The 20702-nt window shown below is 43.6% G+C and overlaps 1 protein-coding gene across 2 annotated transcripts in view; it reads left to right on the top strand.

Moving 5' to 3' along the window:
- Positions 1-20702, top strand: part of PCCA (propionyl-CoA carboxylase subunit alpha) — a 1119575-nt gene that overhangs the window by 494348 nt on the left and 604525 nt on the right. For both annotated transcript variants that reach the window (XM_056555680.1, XM_056555679.1), the window contains exon 8: positions 7417-7453. In XM_056555680.1, the coding sequence (XP_056411655.1) occupies positions 7417-7453 (37 nt within the window). The remainder of the gene's footprint in view (positions 1-7416; positions 7454-20702) is intronic.

Genomic DNA, 20702 nt, shown 5'->3' with positions numbered 1-20702 from the left:
ATACCTGTGAGTTGTTAAGGCTCACTGTACCCCTTGTTACGTTCTTTGAGGGGTGTAGTTTCCAAAATAGTATGCCATGTGGGTATTTTTGCTGTTCTGGGACCATAGGGGCTTCCTAAATGCGACATGCCCCCCCAAAACCATTTCAGCAAAATTTGCTTTCCAAAAGCCAAATGTGACTCCTAGTCTTCTGAGCATTGTAGTTCGCCCGCAGAAGATTTTACGTCCTAACATGGGGTATTTCCATACTCAGAAGAGATGGGGTTTCAAATTTTGGGGGTCATTTTCTCCCATTACCCTTTATAAAAATGGTAAATTTGGGAAAAAAACTGCAAAAACTGCACTTCAGTGAAAATTTGTTTTTTTCATTTACACATCCGAATTTAACGAAAAGTCGTCAAACACCTTTGGGGTATTAAGGCTCACTGGACCCCTTGTTACGTGCCTTGAGGGGTGTAGTTTCCAAAATAGTATGCCATGTAGGGAAAAAACCATTTCAGAAAAAACTCACTCTCCAAAATCCCACTGTCGCTCCTTCCCTTCTGAGCCCTCTACTGCACCCGCTGAAAACTTGACATACACATATGAGGTATTTCCTTACTCGAGAGAAATTGGGTTACAAATTTTGAGAGGATTTTTCTCCTTTTACCCCTTGTAAAAATTCAAAAACTGGGTCTACAAGAACATGAGTGTAAAAAATGAAGATTTTGAATTTTCTCCTTCACTTTTCTGCTGTTCCTGTGAAACACCTAAAGGGTTAACACACTTACTGACTGCCATTTTGAATACTTTTTAGGGGTGCAGTTTTTATAATGGGGTCATTTATGGGGTATTTCTAATAAGAAAGCCCCTGAAATCCACTTCAAACCTGAACTGGTCCATGAAAAAATCAGATTTTGAAAATTTTGAGAAAAATTGGAAAATTGCTGCTGAACTTTGAAGCCCTCTGATGTCTTCCATTAGTAAAAACATGTCCACTTGATGATGCAAACATAAAGTAGACATATTGTGTTTGTGAATCAATATATAATTTATTTGGAATGTTTATTTTCCTTACAAGCAGAGAGCTTCAAAGTTAGAAAAATGCAAAATTTTCAATTTTTTCATAAAATTTTGGAATTTTTCACTAAGAAATTATGCAAGTATCGGCAAAATTTTACCACAAACATAAAGTAGAATATGTCACGAAAAAACAATCTCGGAATCAGAATGAAAGGTAAAAGCATCCGAGAGTTATTAATGCTTATAGTGAAAGTGGTCAGATGTGCAAAAAACGCTCAGGTCCTACAGTGAAAAATGGCCTGGTCCTTAAAGGAGTACTCCGGGATAAGAAAACGTATCCCCTATCCTAAGTATAGGGGATAAGTTTCAGATCGCAGGGGGTCCGACCGCTGGGGCCCCCTGCGATCTCCCGTATGGGGCCCCCCACAGTCAGCGGCCAGGAACTGTGTCTGACCACCGCATGACGCAGCCGACACGCCCCCTCAATACATCTCTATGGGAGAGCCAGAGCGCTGCAATCAGCAGCTTCCGCCTCTGCCATAGAAATGTATTGAGGGGGCGTGTCGAACGCCGCATCATGCGGTGATCAAAATGAGCTATTTCGGCAAAGAGCCGAGAGCCCCGTACAGGAGATCATGGGGGGCCTCAGCGGTCGGACCCCCCGCGATCTGAAACTCATCCCCTATCCTTAGGATAGGGGATATGTTTTCTTATCCTGGAGTACTCCTTTAAGGGGTTAAGGGAGAGGACAACATACAGGCTTAGCTGCCGCACATTGTAGATGTGGCCAGTGAGGGATACTGCAGTTGTGTGTTTTTTTTGTTGTTTTTTTACACCCAAATATATATATATATATATATATATATATATATATATTATAAAATGTGTGTGTGTGTTTTTATATATGTAGTGTGTATATGTACACCCTGTTCCAAATTATTATGCAAATTATAGTTTTCTCATTTACCTACATAATTGAATAATCAAATGAAAAGCTATTTCAATCAAAACATTTTAACTTTGCAAACATTTTAACAAGTCACATTACATTATAACATAGGACCCCTTATTTGATAGCAGCTTCACAAGTCTTGCTTCCATTGAACTTGTGAATTTTTGGACAGTTTCTGCTTGAATTTGTTTACAAGATGTCAGAATAGCCTCCCAGAGCTGCCCGTTTGAATGTAAATTACCTCCCACCCTCATAGATCTTTTGCTTGAGGATGCTCCAAAGATTCTCAATAGGATTGAGGTCAGGGAAGGATGGAGGCCACACCATGACTTTCCCTCCTTTTATCCCCATTGCAGCCATTGATGCAGAGGTATTCTTTGCAGCATGAGTTGGTGCAAAGTCATGCATGAAGATGATTTTATTACCGAAAGTATATTTCTTCCTTCTGTATCAGGGTACAAAGTGGGCAGTCAGAAACTCCACATACTTTGCAGAGGTAATCTTTACACCTTCGGGAACCCTAAACGGGCTGACCAGCTCTCTTCCCATGATTCCGGCCCAAAACATGACTCCACCACCACCTTGCTGACGTCGCAGCCTTGTTGGACCTGGGTGGCCGTCCACCAACCATCCACTACTCCATCCATCTGGACCATCCAGGGTTGCACGGCTGCAGTGAACAGGACTGTTTGAAAATTATTCTTCATGTATTTTTCTTCCCAGTGCAGCAGTTTCTGCTTGAGACCATTGGTTAGTGTTGGCCTAATAGAAGGTTTACGCACAGTTGCAAGACTCTGGAGGACTCTACACCTTGATGTCCAGTGGACTCCAGAGGCACCAACAGCTTCAAATATCTGTTTGCTGCTATGTAATGGTAATTTAGTAGCTGATCTCTTGATCCGTTGCATGGATCTGGCAGAAATCTTCCTCTGTGTGCCTTTATCTGCACGAACCAGCCTGTGCTCTGAATCAGCCACAAATCTCTTAATAGTGTGATGATCACGCTTAAGTTTTTGTGAAATATCTAATGTTTTTATATCTTATCCAAGGCCTTGAACTATTTCACTTTTTTTTTTCGGCAGCAGAGAGATCCCTTTTTCTTCCTCATATTGCTTGAAAATGGTGTTCTGCATAATAATGTGGAACGCCCACCTTTTTAATAATTTTTCCTCAAATTGGGCTCACCTGGCAATCTAATTATCACAGGTGTCAGAGATTGTTTTCAGTGATCAAAAGAGCCCTGAGACACAATGCCATCCATTACTTAAAGGGGTATTCCAGGATTTTTTTTATTTGACTATACTACAGGGGCTGTAAAGTTAGTGTAGTTCATAAAATAGTGTATGTACCTGTGTGTGACGGTTTTCTCACAATTCTTCTGTAATTTTCACCCCACTTTTTATTTTTAACAGCATACAAAATTGCTGTTGTCTCGGATTTTTCCCAGCTTGCAATGCGGCCGAGACCTGACTCACTTGTCAGCTGATGAGAGAGCCTGTCTGCTCAGTGGGTGGAGTGATCGCTTGGTGGGAGAGAGATCGACTGCAACTAATGTAACAGCTGTAGGCACCCTGGTTGAAAACCACAGATCTTTTGATGGATGCAGCTCATTTATGTTTCAATGGGTGGGGTGGCTGATGTGTGGGAGGGAGGAAAATGGAATTGTGGGATTTGTATTTAAAAAAAAAAAAAGTCAAACAGGAAATACAAGTTAACAAAAAGCTAGCCACAGTGTTATGGTAATCTCACAACATAGCCATTTAGCCCAAGACAAGCGCAGATCCTTCTTAAGCATGTCCATTACTGCCTGCCAAGTACATACTAAAATCACCATATGGGAGCTATAACACTGCAAAAAAAAAAAAAAGTGTAGAAAAAAAAAGTTTATAAATGTCATTTAACCTTTTCCCTAATAAAAGTTTGAATCACCTCTCCTTTTCCCATAAAAAAATGTAGATAAAAGAAATATAAACATATTTGGTATCGCCGCGTGCGTAAATGTCCGAACTATAAAAATATATAATTAATTAAACCGCACGGTCAACGGCGTACTCGCAAAAAATTTCCAAAATAACGTATTTTTGGTCACTTTTTATATCATGAAAAAAATGAACAAAAAGCGATCAAAAAGTCCGATCAATACAAAAACTGTACCGCTAAAAATGTCAGATCACAGCGCAAAAAATGATACCGCCCCATAAGTGGTAAAATAAAAAAGTTATAGGGGTCAGAAGATGACAATTTTAAAAGTATACATTTTTCTGCATGTAGTTATGAATTTTTACAGAAGTACGGCAAAATCAAACCTATATAAGTAGGGTATAATTTTAATCGTTTAGACCTACAGAATAAAGATAACGTGTCAATTTTACCGAAAAATTTACCACGTAGAAACGGAAGCTCCCAAAAGTTACAAAATGGTGTTTTTTCTTCAATCTCGTCGCACAATGATTTTTTTCCCCTTTTGCCGTAGATTTTTGGGTAAAATAACTGATGTCACTGCAAAGTATAATTGGTGGCGCAAAAAATAAGCCAATCATATGGATTTTTAGGTGCAAAATTGAAAGGGTTATGAGGTTATAGTGAAAACAAAATATTTAATCTTTTTGACACTTAAATAGAATTTGCATAATTATTTGGAACAGGGTGTATATATGTATGTGTGTGTATGTATGTATGTATATATATATATGTCTGTGTGTGTGTATATAATATAGTGTGTGTGTATATACATATAATTTAAGTACCGTATGTGCATATAGGATCTCACACAAGTGAGTACACCATACCTCCCAACTTTTGCTGAGAGCAAAGAAGCCATGCCCACAAAGTACGCCCTCGGCCTCACCCCTAGCCATGCCCCATCACGCCAACACATGCAGAATGGGAATACCTCTCTAACAGCAATAACATTGTCAGTCTGTCATCTAAGTTTAGGAGGATGTCCTATACAGGTGACAGACTGACAGCAACCCCCATCATTACCACTACAGACCATGTAAGTGATTGCATAGTTATATCAGGTGGCTAAAAACAACCCCAATCATTATCACAATAGACCAGTGTTTCCCAACCCAGTCCTCAAGGCACACCAACAGTCCAGGAATTAAATTTTTCCCTGTTGTATTCCAATGGAGTAACTGAAAAAACCCGGAATGTTGGTGTGCCTTGAGGACTGGGTTGGGAAACACTGCAATAGACCATAAATGAGATTACATACAGTTACATCAGGTGACATCTTCTCTAACTGGAATCAGTCACTTTCCTTTTTCTTCATCCGGCCCAGACGGTCATGATGAATTCTTCCAGCTATGACTCCTCTCTGCAGAACATGTCGGAAAAAACATTTCAGGCTCTTAATTTTTCCAAGTCCTATAATGCCCTAAACCGTAATAGGTAGGGCCCATCCGGAGAGGGTTGACCCTGTAGGTAAATCCGCCAGACTTGTAGATAGTAGCTAGACCCCCAATAAGCTTGGTAGTTAGTCCCCATATTAGTTGGGAAGGAACATAGAAGATAGTCCACCAGGTAGGCGGCAGTGCCCCCGCATTAGATAGGCGGCAGTGCCCCCGCATTAGATAGGCGGCAGTGCCCCCGCATTAGATAGGCGGCAGTGCCCCCGCATTAGATAGGCGGCAGTGCCCCCGCATTAGATAGGCGGCAGTGCCCCCGCATTAGATAGGCGGCAGTGCCCCCGCATTAGATAGGCGGCAGTGCCCCCGCATTAGATAGGTGGCAGCTCCCCCGCATTAGATAGGCGGCAGCCCGTTTTTGTGAAGAAATGTTAACCAGACATTGTGCCTACAGCTGTTGCAAAACTACAGCTCCCTGCATGCATGGACAGCCAAAGGCAAAATCCAAAGACAAGGGAGCAACTGTTAAAGGTGATTCTTGAGCTTAACATGCAGAACAGTTGAGAAATTATGTTGTGCTTAGGAAATGAGGCACTTGTCATTTGTAGCCCAGACCTTATATTATGCTTACACCAAGGGATAGTTCCTATATTGAAGTGGTGAAGCTGACATCGTATTACAGCATTTTTGTTATTTATTTTTTTCAGTGTTGTTTTTTTTCTGGTCTGTACTTTCTATTATAACTTGTTTTCATCTCTAAATATAAGTTGGCCTGGTTATTGTGTTGTCCTAAAACAATCACATTTGCATGCAAAAAGGAATTCAGAAAAATCTCAACTTGTGCGCTACTCTTCATCAAGCGTTGCTGCATAATGCTGGAGAGCTTCTAATTGTCTGAATTTGAAAGTTTTAACACTTCCTGACAGAAAGGCTATTAAGGGGAAGTATTCTCGCATAACTGTCACAGGCAGGAACAAAGGTCCTTGCTACTCAATGTGTACAAACCACTAACCTTCTTAAATGACCCCCTTTTCATGAATTTCATTCTTTTAAGCCAGCATCCCATTGAAAGAAAGAAGGTGTAATAAAACAGTAAACCTATACATTATTTCAAGGGAATTTATCTATGGCTCAAAAACAATTGTAATTTTGTGCACAGAAAAAATCTCATTAGCAGATGTAAGTGCTTGGAGTAAAAGGACTTAAAGCTAAGGTTGCTCTTAAGTCTGCTTTGAACTTAACAAGCACCGATTGTGGCGCAGACTAGTTAATGAAAGGAAATTAAATTTTTTGCCAACTTCCCCTGCTAGGGTACTTTTTCTTCATGAGTCTGTAACATGGTAGTGAAACTTTTTCTTTGAATGAGAATTATTACTTTTATGTACATTTTTCTTTCTCCTTGGATAATAAAGTACATTTAAAACACGAGCAAGCTTCTTATCTTATAAAAAAAATCTGTAAAGACATGTAATCTTTATGTATTAATTTTCTGTTTATCTGTATCTATCTTTCTATCTTATTTGTAATATAATAATTAGATTTACCTAATTCATACTGGCTGTAATGGTTGAAATTATACTTATTTTTATGACAGATTGTGTCACTGACTAACCTTTGTCTTTATTGCATACTTTAATTTTTTTACTTCACTATGTCTTTTAAGAAGAAGCTGGTTAAACTAACAGCATTGGAAACAATGGAGAATCATCTCCCCCTGCTGACAGCTTTGTGGAAAACATGACAAGCAAATAGGAGAGGAGACAAAGTTTTAATGCCCTAATTTATGATCCATTATTGATTGCAAACTCTGAAATTTAATCACTTCATTTCAGCCACTGGAAAAGGGCATCTTTCAGTAGAAGCTGGGCTTCCTGTCAGCTGATTGGATAGCTCTTTGAGTTTTCTGCTACTAGTATAATAAGGATGAGGTAGAATTTACATTCCACTTATGGTATTAATTTTACATTCCTCTGAATGAACAAGGTCACAAGGTTGTAAAATCAAACATAAAATGAATCGGAGGAGACAGTAGTGCAATATATGACTGCCCTTAGGACACAGAGCAGTGGCTGATGGGATTAACGTGAGTCTCATTTCCTGCTTTTACAGGATGCAGATGAAGCTGTCAGAATTGCAAGGGAAATTGGTAAGTTCTTAAATTAGCTATGGTGGGATTTGTATGCCTCTTAGCAAACATGCTTGACTAAATTAAATGTGTAATAGGTAATCCCTATAGAACAAATAATGTTTTAATAGTTTAAGATCTCATTTGCCTGTGGCTTTTGAAGAACTTACAATATGGCTCCGTTTTTTTTTTCTTTCTCCGAACACCACGTGTTATCTTTGCAAATTGTGAATGGTCTTTACTTTTCCTGCACTGAACAAAACACTGTTTGTGTAAACATTTTTGTGCTATCTCAAAAAAAAATATTGGTCTATATATATTAATAGCATATTTTATATATAAATAATTTTGCATGTAAATTCTCATTACATAAAAAACTGTTGTGTTAATATTTGACTTTTAACTAAGAAAAATAAAATGTCACACAATATCAAAACACAAATGACTTCCCTGATACTACTTTTTGGCCTCCTGCAGTCCTTTATTTACATGCCTACACTGTTTGCATGTTTTAACCAATTATTGAAGGTAGTACTTGTGCCATACCTATTAGCATTACCACTGTGGACAGTGATTAGCAACATCTTCACTGCCATGTAAGCAAAAACGAGCAGGGAACTAGTGAAGCGTTGGCACCTGAGTAGTGGAGTTAATAGGTGAAAAATACGATATTTTCTAATTTTGTTTTTAACTTTTGTGTACAATTTCACGGGGACTTCTGTCATGTCCCCTCCATAGGCTTGCATTAAGGGGGTGGAGCGTGACGTCACACGGGGGTGGAGCCGTGACATCACTATGCTCCGTCCCCGTGATCGCCAGTAATCAGACCCGGAGCGGATTCCAACGGGGTTCGGCGTGGAAGATCACGGGGGTCCCCAGCGGCAGGACCCCCGTGATCAGGCATCTTATCCCCTATCCTTTGGATAGGGGATAAGATGTCTTAGCGCCGGAGTACCCCTTTAATGGTGCAGGACCTTCTTCCGTGCACTGTTATCTGGAGTGTTGCAGGACCCGCCGTGCAATTAAATGTTGTCATTTCATTGCACGGCAGGGCCTGCACCACTCCTTACCCTAGGAACGGAGGAAATCAGGATTGATATTGGGAACATTTGCACAACTTCAAGTACTCATTCAAATGTTGAGGATCTGTGCCAATATCAGTATCTGGATGTCCCTAATAAATGTGTGTACACACTTATTGACAAAAAAAACCCCACTATGAAGTAGTTGTTTGAATTAAATGAAACCTTGTGCGTGAATGTAATGATAATATAAGTCATTAAAATGTTAGAACCAAGGAATATGTTTGTTGGAGAAAATTGTACAACGATAAGAGGCTCTTGTACCCTGTTGCGCTGGATACTTCATGAAATGTGGTTGGGCATGGAGGCAAACAGATTATAAATGACATCCTGCAGTATATTTGCTGGGCAAAATGTCCTAAAGTGCATCTTAGAGGCATGTATAGCATTCAGTGATCTCTCAATAAGGATACACTACTCAAAATTAGCCTCTGAGAGCCTTTTTCTTTTTTTTCTTTCTTTTAATAAGACAAAGGGGAAAACCTTTTTATACAGTCTTGTGGCAAGACCCGGTGTTTAATCAGACCACCTGTAGTCATTTGCATATATATATATATATATATATATATATATTATTTTTTTTTTTTTTTTTTTTTATGACAAATTTATTACAGGGGGTGGGGAGGGAATTATATTTTTTTAAAGTAATTAAAATAAAAACCAAAAATAACGTCTTAATGAACAATTCCCCCTTCTACTCCACCCACTCTACCCAGATCTTTCTATGTTTATTTAAACCTTTTTTAGAATTACCATACCGCCATTTCTCATACCTTTTGGATTTTTTGACCAACCTGTACCACTCTATTGCATTTGGTCTGCTATTTCCGAAGAGCCCTCTCAAGAAAACCACCTTGGCTAACATAAAAATACGATTCAATAAATCTTGTCCCTTTTTGATATTACTCAGGTCCCCTAAAATGACCTCTGTTCCCAGCCAGTCTCTCTTCTTTCCTAGTTTATATTCAGTTGTCTGGAATACCTTCAACCAAAATTCTTCCACCTTTTGACATGCCCATAACAAATGTATTAAGTCTGCTTCCGTTGTACCACTCTTAGGGCAATCAGCCTTCTTACAACATCCTATCTTTTTTAAACTTACCGAAGAGTAATATAAGTGATATATATTATTCTCAATTGCATAATTTGATGTCTTTGGTTTATGGAACACTTTTTTTTTTTTTTTTAAGTATTTATTTAATTTTTGGCATATAAGGTTAACAAACATCGCCATCGGCGAAATAACACATACAGAAAGAACAGTACCTCCCGCCAGGAGACCGATCAAGCCGCAACCTCCCCTATCAGCCAACTATGCTACCAACAACCAGGGGGTCCACACCAAATCGAACTTCCTGGGGTTTTTACGACTAACATAAAGGGCCTGATATAATGGGACATAATTGTTCACCAAGGCTATCCAACGAGAAAGCGGAGGGGTGGACGCATCCTTCCAAGTCATGACTACCACTTTGTGGGCACAAAACAGCAGAAAACGGGACAACAACAGTCTATGAGCGCTGAAAATCAAGTCGTTAAGAACCCCTAAAAGACACACTGAAGGGCTAAACACAGAGGGAAATTCCAAATGCTCACCCAGGAAACCCATCACCTCCCTCCAGAAGGCTGCAATAACAGGACAATCCCACACAGCATGCAGAAAGGTACCAGTGTCCGTAGAACATAGAAAACAAAGGTCAGAGGGAGACAAGCCGAAACGCTTAAGCTTAGCGGGAGTATAGTACAACCTCAGAACATATCTAGATTGGATCAACAAATCCCTGCTACTAACAGTAGAATAGTAAGAGCCCTCCACTTCCTTCCACTGACTCTCCGACAAATCCGGTATATCAGTCACCCATTTATTAAAAGCCAAAGTAAAGGAACAGGGCCCCAATGACTGGAGAAGGGCGTAGGACTGGGAGAGAGGTTTAGAGAGATCCTTGGTGCCCAAGAGAAGCTCCATGTCCGAAAAGGCCGGGGTAAAGGTCAGGGAGCCAAACTGCGCCTGAACCGCATGTCGCAGCTGAAAATACATAAACAGCCCCTGGGATGCCATAGCGCTCCCTCATCTCTTCAAAGGACAGGAAAACCTGGTCCTCCCGGAACAGGTGGGTCACAAATTTAACTCCATGAGTACCCCAAAAACCTGTAATCCATGCAGGTGGGACAGATGAATGTTCCCCCACAAGGGTGCCCTAGGAGATACCAGTGGCAGTGGAAATTTATCAGACACCACGGACCAAACCTTAGCCACAGTTAAAAGAGGAGTAGGAATGGAGTAGCCAGGGTGATACCTTTAAAGCGTATTAGTCAGAGCTTCATAGGATCCCATCAGCGCCCCCGCCAGGGCTGTTGCCGAGTTCGACAGATCCAGGTCGATCCACCCCGCTGCATAGACCAACTGAGAGGCAAGAAAATACTTATACATATCTGGGGCAGCTAATCCACCCGTCCCCCCCCCCCCCCCCCCCGCTTGGGGGCCTGGAGCAGGGCCCGACCGAGTCTGGGAGGCTCTCCCTGCCAATAGAAGGATCCCAGAGCACTGCATAATGAGGTGAAATACTTCCTAGTGGGAATAACGGGGGACAGGTGAAACAGATACAGGATCTTAGGGAGATAAATCATTTTAAAGATATTAATTCTGCCTGCCAGGGAAAGGGGGAGGGAAGACCACGCGCGCAGTCGCTCCAGAGTGGAGTGCAGTAATGGCCCCAAGTTAAGAGTCATATAATCTAGCAGGGACGGAGTAACCTCCACTCCCAAATATCGAAAACGAGGAACCACCTGCACCCCAGCCGGGAGAGGGCGGCAAAGGGATCCCGGAGGACAGAGCCATCAGGGAGGACTTAGCCCAATTAACCTGCAGACCAGAGATTACACCAAAGCGGGCAAGCAAGTCTATAAGGGACAACAGGGAGCCCTCCGCATCAGCCATATACACCAAAGTATCATCAGCATAGAGGGAGACCTTCTCAACTATAGACCCCCTGGGTATGCCACAAATACTCGGGTCCTTCCAAATAGCAGCCGCCAACGGCTCAATCGCCAGCGCAAATAAGAAAGGAGAAAGCAGGCACCCCTGTCTCGCCCCCTACCCAGAGAGAATGGGGTCAAAATGTCTAAGTTAGTACGGATCCTAGCCTTAGGATTATCATAGAGCAGGCGAACCCAGGCACAAAATCGGGGGGCCAAACCAAAACGCCCCCAACACCTCGCACAGATAGGGCTACAAAACTAAGTCAAAGGCTTTATATATATATATATATATATATATATCCAGACTCACGACCACACCCGAGGGAAAGCCCCTATCCACTGCCGCCATGTTAAGCTGCAAACGTTTCACATTCACATCTGTAGCTCTGCCCGGCATAATCCCTGTTTGGTCAGGATGAATAATAGCACTGATGATGCCATACAATTGGGTAGCCAGAACTCTAGCCATAAGTTTAATATCGACATTCAGAAGGGAAATAGGTCTATAGGAGCCAGGGAGCACTGGATCCTTCCCAGGCTTAGGGAGTACCACGATGAATGCCTCCCTAATAGAATCAGGAACGGTACTTACTTCCACCAGCTCAGGGGAACGGCGATGGGGAGCCCATGCGCCCCCACATACGCAAACCTGACCCTGGGCTGGTGGGAGGCCACCGTAGTATTTGCAGATACAAGGGAACATTTTAGTGAATCCGCCCTGGTATGGGCTAGATTCATAGATGATGTCCTTATTATGTGGCAGGGTACAGCCCAGGCCTTTCAGGACTTTATCAAATCCCTAAATAACAATGGGCTAGGGCTTTTCTTCACCTTTGAGATACAGGAGAAATGCCTAGCTTTCTTGGACATTATGATTTATAAACAAGATAGTGGTACCTTGCGGACCACCGTGCATAGAAAAGCCACTGCCACCAATAGCCTCCTGAGGTGGGAGAGCTGCCACCCGGGACCCCTTAAACGGGGTATCCCGCGTGGACAATATCTCCGCCTCAGGAGGAATTGCTCGGAGAGGTGTGATTTCGTGGAGGAGGCTGGTAAACTTCGTACACGGTTTAAAAATAGAGGCTATCCCTCACACGTTCTCTCAGCAGCATACCAACATGCACTTGCTACACCCAGGGAATCATTACTGATACCCCGACCGAGGGAAGATCAGTTAGGGGAGATTACGAGCATAATAGCGACATTTGATCAAGGGTCCACCAAAATGCGTGAGATCCTTAATAGACATTGGGATATACTCAGAATGGACCCTGACATACGTGATAAAATCCCAGAGGTACCCCTACTGACTTTCAGGAGAGGTCGCAACTTAGGTGACATACTTACACAAAGCCATCTACCACCGAGATCATTGGGAAACACCTGGTTAGAACAAAGACCTAGACAATCGGGGTGTTTTCCATGTGGACACTGTAAGGCCTGCATTAACATCAGCAGGTCTCAGTTATTTGTTAATGAATCCACTGGAGAACAGTTCAGATTGAGAGAGTTTATCAACTGCTCTACAATATCGGTTATTTATCTAGCTACCTGCCCATGTGGTAAAAAATACGTGGGTAAGACCAGGAGAGCATTCAAGACCAGGATTCTTGAACATCTGGGGGACATCCGACATCGTAGGGATAAGCCCCTTGCAAGGCACATCAATGACTCTCACCAGGGCCGAACAGATAATTTAAAATTCATGGGTATAGAAAAAGTTTGGCCATCACCTAGAGGAGGGGATCTGGACCGTGTACTCCTACAAAGGGAGTGCAGGTGGATTTACAAGCTAGACACCTGTACTCCGTCTGGCCTGAACGAACAGGTTAATTATGCTAGTTTTTTGTAGATTGACCTGGGGGTACCCCCCATTCTTGGTGACTATAGGCAGTTAGTGGAGGCTTTAGTAAGCCTAAAGTCAGTGTCACCAATTTCTAGGAACCTACTAGGCAAGTAGGAGGTTCGGGAGCAGGCCCGCCCTTATTAGGGCGGATTCCCCTGCCTAGGCACTAGGGCTATAGAACTAGCGCAGGGTTAGGTAGGTTCCCTAGGCCCCCGCTATCCCCTTGTCATGCAACTTATCTAGTGTCCCCTTTCTGGGGGGTACCCCATTAGTTTATAGTTCATAGTTTACAGTTTATATAATATAGTTTATGATATATGGTATATATCTTGTATACTCTATGTTATCTTATACTAATTTGAGCCTTAGTTAATATAAAATATAAGGTTTAATTTTAGTCCTCGTCTGCGGAGTCTAACCTCTTCCGAGCATCTAGGGTATATATACCCATGGCCTTTGTGTTTTGGCCTTGTCAAAACTCTATATATATGCTAATCTTATTCCCTCTGACCAGTTTGTATTAATATAATTATGGGAGTCATCAATGAATTATGGCAATAGTACCCAGTAACATAGGGTACCTAGACTTCCCATTATGTATGTATACACTCTTATGGTCTGGCTCTTCTATGCACCTGCTATATATATATATTTACTAGGCACCTCCGAAATATCGCCTCTTAAATATATATATATATATATATATATATATATATAAATAGTTTTAGGTTATATACTTAACCACTATTCCGTTAGTTCCCTCAATACCTGCTTTAAACATCTAGCCATTATGAACATACCAGGATATAAGGATATAAGAGTATTTACCATAGCCGTAATCACATGATCCTTTTGTTTTCATTGCGGCCGTCACCTGACCGCGCGCTGCACGATAATCGCCGGCCCCTATGACGTCTATTAGGGGCGCGGCGGAAGTGACGCGCGGCTCGGCCAGCGTATAAGACGTCACACGCCGTGATCCCAGGTACGGTAGCGCATTAGCAGCCTGCATTTACCGCAAGGCTCCCCGCCACTGCGGGTACAGCGTGCCGTCCTGGGATCACGGATACCGGCAGACTGGAACTGTAAGTAGCCGCATACTGCGGAGAAGTGGTTCTTCTTTACAGGTACCAGCTGGACAGTTACTGATAGGGGCTTTTCTCTATGTGCTTTCCTTTTTAGGTTTTCTGGAAAATATCCATGGCACAGTGAGTGTATGCTCCGCAGGAATTGCTCATGCGCTTTATTATGCCTGGAGCACATAAATGATATTGGTACCTTTCTGTTGTGCTTTCTTTGCAGGTGGCCTGATACAGACAGTCCTTGCCGTGATCTCTTAGTCACATTGGTTTGTGTATCCATTTATAGGGTGCTTTTAGTACCACAACTCTAAGGTGTCTCAAGCTTTGTCTTTTTGTCTCTCCTGATGACGCCATATCATTAGTGGCAGAAACGCGTTGAGAGCGACACCCTGTATGCTTGATATTGCTTCTGGTGTTAGATCCATACCGCAACCAGAACATTTATTTATTTGTTTGGGTCATTTGAGCACTAATATAATTTGGTGACGATTTTAACTTTGTAAAATTAAAAGTTAAGTATTACATGCACCTCCCTAGGGATTCTTATTGATTTATCCCCTTTATTATTTCTAGAATCAGGAAGGGAGTCAGCATCGGCAATAGAGTGGAACAATTTACACAGAATAGGGGCCAGACGCTCCTCATTCATCCTGTACCAATCCCCCACCAGCCCAGCTAACCCTGGAGTCTTTCCCCCAGGAAGATCCTTAATAGCCTGAGCTACCTCCTCCAAAATAAAGGGGGCATCTAATGCCTCCGCCTGAGCCCGTGTAAGCGAGGGAAGAGCCAGGCCCTGGAAGAAGGAGAGAATCTCCACCTGACAGGGCACAGAGTGGGCAGCATATAAGGAGGAATAAAAGTCCTGGAAGACTGCATTTATCTCACATGGAGCCGTAACCACCACCCACCACTTCTCATAACACAAGGAATAGAGGCTGTTGGGCGGGAGGCCCTAGTCAAATAGGTCAATAGTTTACCGTTCTTATCACCAAAGGCAAATATAGCAGCCTCCGTAGCCGCTAACTTCAGTTGAACCCTGTCTTTCTGGAAGACTAACAAGGAACGCTGAGCCTTTGCCCACTCCCTTTCAGCCTCAGGTAACTGATTCCTAATATGCTCAGCCTCTAGAACCCCCACCTTCTGCAAGAGAGCTCTCTCCATGGCCGACCTACTTCTCCTCTGACCCGCCACCCCTACAATAAAATAACCCCTTATCGTAGTCTTGTAGTCATCCCACTGAACCAAGGCATCCGGATAGTCAGTATTGTGTTCCCAGTAGTCCGTATGAGCTACCCCCAAAGCCTCCACTACCACCTCAGCCTGTTACCAGCCAGGATGCATGCGCCAAATACGGGAAGGGGGGGGCAGGGCCTAAATGGAGAATAACTAGCAGGGCAGAGTGGTCCGAGATCCCCCTAGAGGTGTAGGACACATCTCTTACGAGCGGAAGAAGATCCTCGGATGCCAGAGCCAGGTCAATGCGAGAAAAAGACCTATGGGCCGCAGAGTAAAAGGAGAATGAGGACCCTGCAGGGTACTTCCATCTCCAGAGGTCGTCAAGCCCCACGCCAGTCACCAAGTATTGAACACAGAGGAGCCCTGGTCAACAGCCGTGGTGCGGTCGAGGACCGGATCAGGAACCAGGTTGAAATCGCCTACAAAAAGAACAGGGTCGGAGGGAAAAGAAAGCAGTTCATTAGTAATAAGCTCCAGGACTGAAACTTGGAAGGGAGGGGGCACATACACAGCAACAAGTACAAAATAGACAGACCCCATAGGACATGCCTCCCAAATTGATCACAGGATACCCGAGAGACAACCAACGGCAGGGATTTAGTAATAAGCACAGAAACCCCCCTATCATAAGTGGAGTAGGTAGCATGATAACCCCTCGCAATCCAGGCCCGTTTAAGTGCCAAGATCTTCTGACCCGTAATGTGAGTCTCCTGCAGACAGAATGTAAGGAGACTGACGCTTAACAACATCAAGACAAAGGGCCCTTTTAAACTTGGAATTCAACCCCCTGACATTCCAGCTAACCACCTTTTAGAGTCCCCATCTGGATAAAGAGCACAAAGAACCAGGATAGACCATCCCCCGACCAAGATCAGGGAGGATCGAGCACCAGGACCACACACACCCCACTCACTCGACAAACAGACACTCACTGAGACGAAGACAGCACAGACAAACCTTCCAACCAACAAGAACAAATAATTCCCAAAACAATTCCCTGTCTAACACTAACTCAACCTGTGCAGACCTATACCCCGAACCAAAATACGTATCGGGCGAGTACGGGAGCTACGTACAACTTCCAACCGCCACCTCCTGCCCACCCAGAAAATGCAAAACATTAACCCCTGACCCACTAGCCAGGGAATCCCTAAGGGAAAACTCGAACCTCGGACAGCTAACACTGACAGCCTATCCGCTATTTAACTAACTAAGAAGGTTAAGCAGTCCATCCGATAATTCGGTCTGGTGGCTGAGCCGCTCTAGGCAACGCCTCCACCCACTGTAGCGCCTCCACAGGGGAAGTGAAGAATCTGGTGGTGCGTCCATCCACCACCCGCAACCGGGCCGGATACAGCATGTCACACCAATACCCCTTGAAACGGAGTGTAGCCCTGACTTCGGTAAACTGTGTGCGCTGTTTCCTCAATTCCACGGAGAAGGAGACCCTGCTATCGCCAAAGAGCACCTCCCCTTTGATCCTCACAGCTCTCAGGATCGCATCTCTATCCTTGAAGTGGAAAATCTTCGCTAGAAATGGTCATGGGGGCCCCCCCGACACCGGAGGTCTAGCGGGGACCCTATGGGCCCTTTCCACAGTGAAGAAGGGAGATAAAGTGTCTGCATGCAACAACTCTCGCAGTCAGGACTCCAAGAACGCTATGGGATCCGACCCCTCTGCCTTTTCGGGAAGGCCCACCAGCCTAACGTTGTTGCGCCGTAGTCAGTTTTCAAAGTCATCCGCTCTATCCACCACTCCACGAAGCTGCCACTGCATATCAGAAATTTGTTGAGGAATAGGGCGTAGGGTATCCTCAACCGTAGAGACCCTATTCTCCACCTCCGTTGTGCGTTCTCGCAGCTTTTGATTCTGATGTCGCAGGATGACTAATTCTTGACAAAGCTCGTCCACATTGGAAATCATAGATGTATGACATAAAGTAATAGTGGACAGAATCTCTGTAAAGCGCAAGTCCAAGAGAGCTCCATCATATGCTATCTTATCCGGAAAGGGAAGAGGCGAAGGCACTGCACTGCCCGACGGCCGTTCATATCTGGAAAACTGACTTAACGCCTTAGCAGCATTGGCCGCCACTTCAGTAGATAGAGGGGTCTGGGGCACAGATTCCCTCCGGGAGCAACCACTAGCTTCAGAGAGACCGTCATCAGAAGAAGCATCGTCATCCCCAGGAGGAAGAAACACCCCAACGCCCCACTTGTTGCGTTTGGATCTACCCCTGGAGCCTCCCATAATGGTATATTGGATAGCAAGAGGTTCCACAGCAAGAAATGCGGCAGCAGGAAGGGGCCAGTCAGCAGCGCTAGAGCCCTCACAGCAACGGCAGCACAGTCCAGCACAGAGGGGGTTAAGTATATTAGCAGAGTCCGTGCACTAGCAGGAGCCCCAGCCAGGGCAGAGGGAATGAAGACCAGCACAGTCCAGCACAGAGGGAAGTAACTGAAGCTGCAGGGCCTTCACAATGACACTAGCACAGTCCAGCACCACAGGGGTTAACAGGCCCCTCGCAGTCCAGGAGTACAGTCCAGCACTAAGGTAGCCAACTTGGACAGCAGAACCCCAACTGTAACAGCAGCACAGTCCAGCACCTCAGGGGTTAATAGGAAGAGCAGATCCCTCACAGAATAGCAGCACAGTCCAGCAGAGAGGGAGTTAATATCAGAGTATAGCAGTTGTCACTTACTGCCGCAGCAAGAACGGAGGCCAGCCAGCAGGAAGTCTCCTCCACCAGCAGTCAGAAGAGCACCACAGCCCAGGAGCAGCCTCCAGCCATCTCAGGAGCCCAGAGAGAGGGGTTGCCTAGCAACCAGGCCTGGAGCGAGGCCCCGCCCACTAACCTCAGCAATGGCGGCCTCAGCCTTGTAGTCCAGGAGCCTTCCAAGTCCCACAGAGCCGCGGGACACCTCAGGGCACCTTGTCACCGTTTCTAGGCACCACCAGAGCACAGCAGCAGACTCCGGTCCCGAGGCCACCTCCAGAAGCACCACCGCAGCCCGGTCCTGCTCGCAGGCGTGCGCCTCACCGACTGCGCCGGGATGGATCCGCACTTCTCACCGCCGGCAGCACCTGCGTCCTAGGAGTCCCAAAGCACCCTCCGGTCAAAGGTACTGTGGGTCAGGGGGGTCTTTTACAGGAGAAATGTACAGGGTGGGCGGGAGCTCGGCAGTAGTGCGACCGCTCAGCTCCACATGCAGGCCACGCCCCTATTGAACACTTTTTAGCATTAATCAGTATGCCCACCCTCGCTTCCCTTGCGATCGGGCCAAATATGACCTCCCATTTCCTCTTTCCTCTTTTTGTTTTCCTGAAAGGTGACAGGTACAGTTTTTAGAAGTATCATATGTATATGTGTGTGTGTATGTGTATATATATATATATATATATATATATATATATATATATATATAACTTTCCACCTCCAACAATATTCATATAATTTATTAAACTGTGTACAAATACCACATTTTTCCTCTTTTTCAGTGCTTCTATATGCTTCACTCAATTGTATATACCAAAATTTGTGTTCATTTCTCAAACCGAACTCCCTCTGTAATATTTCAGATTTTTTCATCTCCATTTTGGAAAATTTATGTCACATATTTAATCCCCTTCACCCTCCAAAAATCGCTCCCCAAACCTTTTTTGAATTGGTCAAATTCTAAATTATCCCATAACATCGGCCTCTATCCTTCGTCACTTAGCTCCTCCTCCTCCCACCCCTCCTCCCCTCTACTGTACAGAATAATTCCCTATATGTATATAATTTCCCAACCTGAGTGGCATCTGAATCAGACAGACCACACTTATAAAGGGGAACCATCTAATCCAGGCGCCACCCCGACAGATCCCTGCTACACATGATCATTTTATCCCCTCCTGGTCTAACCAATTCCCCGCCAAAATACTCTCTGTAAAAAAAATAAACCTTTTCATTATACATCACACGCAATTTAGCTGGAAATATTAGTGAAAATTGTATCTTAGCTGCAGCCAATCGCCTCTTTATATCCCTAAAGGAGGCCCTTTTTATTTGAGTAGCCCTATCATAATCTGGGTATATTGAGACTTTCGCCCCCTCACAAGAGAGCTGACCCTTCTCTCGTGCCTTACTGATAATAATATCCCGATCATTTGAGCTAAAGAGTTTGGCTAGAGGAGGAGAAAATACTGCTTTGCGCGGATGACTTGGTACTATTTGTAACAGACCCTAAAAGAAAATTATTTAGTATTATTGAGTTGATTAAGGATTTTGGTAAATATTCTGGCTTTCAGATCAACAGGGTTTTCAGGAAGAGATACATGTGCTGCAAGAAAATGAGGCCCTAGATTATTTAGGAATTAAAATATCCAGAAATATAGAAGATTTTGTTCAGCTGAATATTGTTACATTGAGCAAGAAATAAAATCCAAATATGGAAAAAACTGCTCATGAAAATGGCTGAAAGGATTATTCTTATAAAAATTATTTTTCCCATGGTCTTGTATGTGGTAAGAGCAGCACCTATATGGCTAGGGGAAAATCACTTCAATAAAATTCAGAGTGAGATCAATGTTTTTTTATGGGATGGGAAACAGACACGTATAAAACACACATTTTTGAGTCCTCCCTTCATCAGTGGAGGCTTTGGTACACCAAATATGCAATTGTATTATATAGCGGCACAAATTGAATACATGATTAAGGAAGATGATGTTTTAAAAGTTTTTTTTCTCTAAATTGGGTAGTAAGGGAGGTAGCACAGTGGAGTTAATTGAAGGTGGAAGATGCATGCACAATAATTGGGGAAGACTTTCCACCTGTAATATGTTTAAGAAAGTATGGAGATTGACGAGACGATTATTGGGGATTAAGGGGAGTGTGCATTATATAGTATTGTGGGGTTATGGATATTTTCCAGAAATGTTGAAATTGAAAGAGTATGTAGATTGGGAAAAAGGGGGTAATTAGAGTTAAAAATTTAGTGGTAGAGAACATGTTAAATGAGTAGTCCAGTGGTGACTCAGTGGTGAACAACTTATCCCC

The sequence above is a fragment of the Hyla sarda genome, chromosome 2 (genome assembly GCF_029499605.1).
Source record: "Hyla sarda isolate aHylSar1 chromosome 2, aHylSar1.hap1, whole genome shotgun sequence".
Taxonomy (NCBI): Eukaryota; Metazoa; Chordata; class Amphibia; order Anura; family Hylidae; genus Hyla; species Hyla sarda.
Note: the sequence above shows the minus strand (reverse complement) of the source record. Positions and strands in the feature narration are given on the sequence as shown.